The sequence below is a fragment of the Dipodomys merriami genome, unplaced genomic scaffold (assembly GCF_024711535.1).
Source record: "Dipodomys merriami isolate MVZ:Mamm:240054 unplaced genomic scaffold, mDipMer1.0.p SCAF_25, whole genome shotgun sequence".
Lineage (NCBI taxonomy): Eukaryota > Metazoa > Chordata > Mammalia > Rodentia > Heteromyidae > Dipodomys > Dipodomys merriami.
The window spans coordinates 19719182-19725112 of record NW_027203937.1 but is presented as its reverse complement, the minus strand read 5'-3'; the positions used below and the strand labels follow the sequence as shown (position 1 = coordinate 19725112).

At 38.0% G+C, this 5931-nt stretch overlaps 1 protein-coding gene across 1 annotated transcript; it reads left to right on the top strand.

The window, feature by feature from the left end:
• The first annotated feature begins 230 nt into the window (after positions 1 to 230).
• On the top strand, positions 231 to 1631 carry LOC138836460 (hemoglobin subunit delta-like). The gene is made up of 3 exons (XM_070035164.1): positions 231 to 383; positions 494 to 716; positions 1361 to 1631. Exons 1-3 carry the CDS (start codon positions 292 to 294, stop codon positions 1487 to 1489), a joined length of 444 nt encoding a protein of 147 aa, XP_069891265.1. The 5' UTR covers positions 231 to 291; the 3' UTR covers positions 1490 to 1631.
• The last annotated feature ends 4300 nt before the right edge of the window (positions 1632 to 5931 follow it).

Below are 5931 nucleotides of genomic sequence, written 5' to 3'. Positions count from 1 at the left end.
TTTTAGGAGCCTTATGCCCTGCTGGTCTGTGACCAGGAGGTACATACATAGGAGGAGGGCTGAGAATCTGAGGGCAGACTCCTAAGCTAATGTCAGACTGCCAAGGACAGGTACATCAGCCCTCACTCAGGCCTCACTCTACCAGACCACACCCTGGCCTTGGCCAATCTGCTTCTAAGATTAGGGAGGGCAGAAACCAGGGCTGGGCATAAAAGCAGGGGCAGAGCCAGCTGCTGTTTACACTTGCTTCTGACACATCTGTGTTCTCTAGCAACCCCTGACACAGACACCATGGTGCATCTGTCTGGTGAGGAGAAGGCCGCTGTGGCCGCCGTGTGGAGCAAAGTGAACGTGGACAATGCTGGTGCTGAGGCCCTGGGCAGGTTGGTATCTGGTTATAAGGCTGGTTAAGGAGGCAAAGGGAAAGTAGGCATGGGAGATGAAGAAGTCTTCTGGGTTTTGATGGTCTTTTGTTCCCTTTTCAACTGCTCAGGCTGCTGGTCGTCTACCCATGGACCCAGAGGTTCTTTGACTCCTTCGGCGACCTGTCCTCTGCTGATGCTATTATGAACAACCCTAAGGTGAAGGCACATGGCAAGAAAGTGCTGCATTCCTTCGATGATGGTCTGCATCATCTGGACAACCTGAAGGCCACCTATGCAAGTCTGAGTGAGCTGCACTGTGACAAACTGCACGTGGATCCTGAGAATTTCAGGGTGAGACTGTGGGGTCTTTGTGAGCGTTTTCTCCCTTCCTCCTTTCTGAGGTCAAGGGAACAGCATGAGGAAATATTATAGGTGGAAGGAAGTAGCTTAGCTATAGAAGCGGTTGGCAGCCTTCATCACCATAGACTTCTGAGGACTATTTCAAGTTCTTTTCTTCTACACTTGTTCAAAATAGTGTGTTATTTTTTCCTTTCATTTATTTTTTAAACATTATAACTGCAGGTTTTCAAAAGCTTTCTCATTTTAATCAGATTTTGAGCTATTGTGACATCTTTCTTTGAAGACAAGGAGAGGAAAATGTAGTATGCTTCCTTATACCATTCTAAAGAATAGTGATCATTTATTTTGTGTACTAAGATGACAGTTGGACAGGTAGCTGAATGGTATGGTGACAAGATTAACCTGTTAAGGGCATGTGTTTGACCCTCCACACTGGAAAAGAATCAAATCAAACAGAAAGATGATATGGAAAATATTTCTCCATGAAATTATTGCTGAATGTAGAAGAATTCTTCACAGTAGCAGGTGCTAAGTTCCAGCTGTCATTCAAGGTGACAACCACAAGCATAGCTTTCGATGGGACTGACATGCTCCATGTTCCCGTAACCACGAGTATATTTCTTCTTTCTTCACAGCTCCTGGGCAACGTGATTGTGGTTGTGCTGTCTCGTAATCTTGGCAAGGACTTCACCCCAGTGGCACAGGCTGCCTTTCAGAAAGTGGTATCTGGTGTCGCTACTGCCCTGGGTCACAAGTACCACTGAGCTCCCTCCTTTTCCTGCTCTCTGCTTTCTATAAAAGGTTCCTTTATCCCCAGAGAACATCTACCAAATATGGGGAAAATCATGATGGACCTTGAGCATCTGGCTTTTGCCTAATAAAAGACATTTTCTTTCATTGCAATAAGTGTTTTTTTATTTATTTCTGCACTGGTCACTGAGAAAGGTGTGTGGGAGGTTTGAAAGCATTTAAGAAGTGAGCATTTCATTCAGATCTTGAGAAAATAAATTGTAAAAATGGTGAGTTAATGAGCAGCTGATGAGTTGAGACACCAACCCTGCTGTCTAGTTCTAGTTCTTACTCAGAGCTCAGGGAGGTATTCAAGTGAAGATTTGACTTAAGGGTCAGATTTTTACTGTGCTCTATTTAAAATTCCTTCTGCTGCTTCTTTTTTGAAGCCCTCTTCATGATTATTTTCACCCCGGAGGCTTTCCCAATAGTTCAGAACCCCTAGCCTGCTAAGATTTTCTGCTTAAAGGCAACACTACTTCCTAAAAGTTTCTTTTCGTCCCTGATTGCTCCTCATCCCTTGTCTTCTCTTGGCCTTAGTTTCCCTACCCTAATGCCTTAGAGAGTTCTACTTGGAGGAGGGCAGTTGAGAGGAGCTGAGTTAGACTCTGCAATGCTGGTTTCTACTGTGAAGGCTTTCAGAGTCCACACATGAAGGATAAACTGTTAATGGTGTATAGATGGAGGATAAAAGTGAAATGGAAAGGTGGGAGGTTTGTGGTTTGTTGATCAATAATGTCTTAATCTTTACATTGGTCTGGCAACCTAAAGTCACTTACTCAGAATGTCTACATAGTATCTAAGAAGTGACTAGAGTTGGGGTTTCTCCCAACTCTGTCTCTGTAAGTATTAGCATTAATATTAACTATACTTCCTACCTTCAATTCCTCACTTAGTTTCCATTTAGGTAGATGCTGGGCTTCAGAAACAAAATATAACTTTCAATTGCTCCCTCTATACTCTTACCCAATTCTCAAACTAGTTTGTAAGAGTCTGAAATTGATGTGTAAAATTAAGTGATCAGTAATTATAGAAGGATTTGAATAAAGTTATATGAGATTACAGAATGAAAACTTACAAATGAAATGAAATTAGATCCTTGTGTACATTCTAAAGAAAAATTAGCTAAGTATTAATTAAATGCATACATGAAGATCAGAAACTATAAAACTTCTAGGAAAAATATAGGGAAGGATCAATTAACATTGGTTCTTACTGATTATCATCTTGAGAGAGATAGTTAAGGTAATAAGAATGGCAAGTTTCAGAATACACACACACAAACACACACAAACTCTCATACACACACATACACATATGCACATACCATGAGTCAGAGTATAAGATGTCCCTGAATTAAATGGATTTTTACAAAGTGTGTAGTAAATTCACACCTACTAGCTAGCCTTCCTATCAGCAGTAGCAGATCTCAATGTGGTATTGTGGTGATGTGAAAATATTATCCACTACTGTTTATTTTGGTACAGAAGAACTTGTTAATTCACAAGCTACATCATATTTGTGTTATATAACCTATTATATATAGTATATACAATTAACATACAATTTTCATCTTTTTTTTGTCAGTCTTGGGGCTTGAACTCTGGGCCTGGGCTCTGTCCCTCAGCTCTTCAGCTCAAGGCTAGTGCTCTACCACTTGAGCCACAGCACCACTTCCAGTTTTCTGGTGGTTTATTGGAGATAAGAGTCTCACAGACTTTCCTGCTTGGGCTAGCTTTGAACCATGATCTTCAGATCTTAGCCTCCTGAGTAGCTAGGATTACAGGCGTGAGCCAACAGCGCCCGGCTGCAATTTTCATCTTAATATACAGTGTAGATGAATGCTAGCTGTCCTTCTGAATACTTAAATGTGTGTCTTTGAAACTTCAGAAAGGACTTTATATGTTTAGATAGTAACAATTTTGTTCATCCTCTGAACAAACTCTGTCCTCTAGCATTAATGTGAATCTTAGCAGTATTGAATCCAGGGAAAACATATGGAAAGCACAAGTTATAAGGAAGGCTAGATTCATGGAAGATTGGAATTAGCTAAAAGATGGGTCACTGGAGATATGGGTAAAGTGGAGAGGGATGTGGTAGAAAGAGTTTTTAATGTATACGTGTTTTTTTTGTTTCTTTTCTATCTTCTTCCCCCCGCCCCCCATGGTATGTATATCCCTTGTCACTGTATTTGATTCTGGCTTACAGAAGTAATTTTTAAATTAGAATGTTTGAAGACACATACCCATCTAAAATAGTGAGTCATATCATTTCTAAAAAATAGTTTCCCAGTTGTTCTAATGAGTTTCAATTCATGAATATCAGAATACTTTTGTCTCTGGCATTCTGTAGCATTATGATTTCTTGAAGTTCAAGCATTTGGGTGTTATTATCCAATACATCTTCACCTGTTAGTTACATTACATAAGAAACTTGTGCCAATTTCATGAGACAGTGACTGACTTGTGCATACTTCAGGTTCTATCTGAAAAATAATCATCTTGGTTTTAATTAAAATAATTTATTTAATTTTGATAGATACCCTTATTTACATTATTTGCTCATTTTCCTGGTATAGGGAGTCTAGAAATAGCTGATTTCATCCTTCAAAGATAATGTTAAATGATAGTCATGGACTGAATTATGATAGAGGAATAATGTAATAGATGGAAAATTGCTGGAAGTATAGAGGATGGGATGACACAGAAATTTGAGCTTATACTATTTGTGGTAACATTTAAAATGTAATTTCTTAGCAATTTTCAAATTAACTATGTTATTAGTTTTCGCACAATCATGTCCCATAGTCTTCTTAAATTTATTGTGTCTGTCTAACTGAAACTTTGTGTCTTTTAACCTGTATCTTCCCAAACACCTTCCTTACCCTGTTTTTGGTTAGCTAACATTTAATTCTTTTTTCTGTGAGTTCAACTTTAACACACCTTTTGTAAGATGGCACAAGACCTTTCTTCATCTAACTAAATAGAAGCTTCAATTCATTTTGAGTTCATAGATACTATAATTGACACTAAAGTTATTGAAAGAAGTATCTAGTCAAAATTCTGAGCATGTGGGAATGATTTGGAAAAAGTTGGTTTTAATTTAACAAAATCCAAGCTGAAGAAGTTCAGAGGCTGAAAGCCAATTGGAGCTCTAAGGGCACGTTCTAAAGTCAAGGCCTTACATAGGAATAATTAAGTAAGTATTGTTACTATGCTGAAATTCTGCTAAAATCTCTTCTGTTTCTTTCTGCATGTGTCCTCACTTACTACACATTTATAACTTGCTACTTTTGTAAATATGTGTCCTTGGTTTAGTTTCTTTTAATATTTTAGAATGTTGTCTTCTCTTATGAAATTTAAGAGACTGAGGTTTATTAGTTTCAAGTTCCAAAGTGCCACTAGAGTTGGAGAAAGAAAAAAAGATGCAGAAGCCATATTCAACAATGAGTATTCTAAATTTTAAGTTATATTCAGTTTTTATTGTTGTTTTCTTTTCCCCAGGAGTGAAAATCTAACCAAGGGTCTCATAAATGATAAACAAGCAATCACTGTATTCCTCAGCCACATCTCCAGCTCATTAAAAAAAATTCTCCCCAAAGGAGCACTATAAGATTTACCTGTGATGAGAGAAACCCAGTCCCACAGATGTACTCTACATTATAAAACATCCTTCATTCCTTCAGGCATCGAAAGTTTCTACCTTGTAAGATCTGTATATATTTTCACAGATAACTTTCTGGTATGTCTGTGGGGTTTGAAGTGCTGCAAGGTGAGTGGGAAATGGGGAAAATGTTTTGATGAGAAAAAAACATCTTATGTGATTCCATATTAAGGCAGGATGAGAGAATAATCCACAGTATCTGAAAGTAGAAGACTAGAAGGTTTTGATTGTATTTCTTACAGAGACTTAATGAAGGATGACTGTTTTAAGGTGAGTTTAATAAACACTAAGACCTCCAATGCATAACATCTAAGGTGATAATAACTGGGAAGTTTGTTTGCCAAAAGGTTATATATGCTTAGACTGGAGAAGCTTCAGAACAGAGTCTTGATTTGCTATCAGATAGCTGAAGATGTTTCATGAGAGGAAGATGAAATCCTGTAGGTGAACAACTGGCCTTTATTGAATATGTTTCATATTTAAAATAGACTATCTTGTGATTTTTCACCATCTTAATGTATTTCTACCCATTAGCCTTATAAAAAACTGAGGAAATGACTTTTATAACTGGCTCACGTGTATGAAAGCTAATGAGTAACAGGTAGAGGATTTGAACTATGTTATAGCTTTAGATTCTGTATAATTGTAAGCCATGGCAAATATCTGTTATGGAAACATAAAGTTAGAATTGTGATGAGAAATTAAGAGGAGGAAGGTTTGGAGTATGAAGAAGTTCTACTTGACTGTTGCAGAT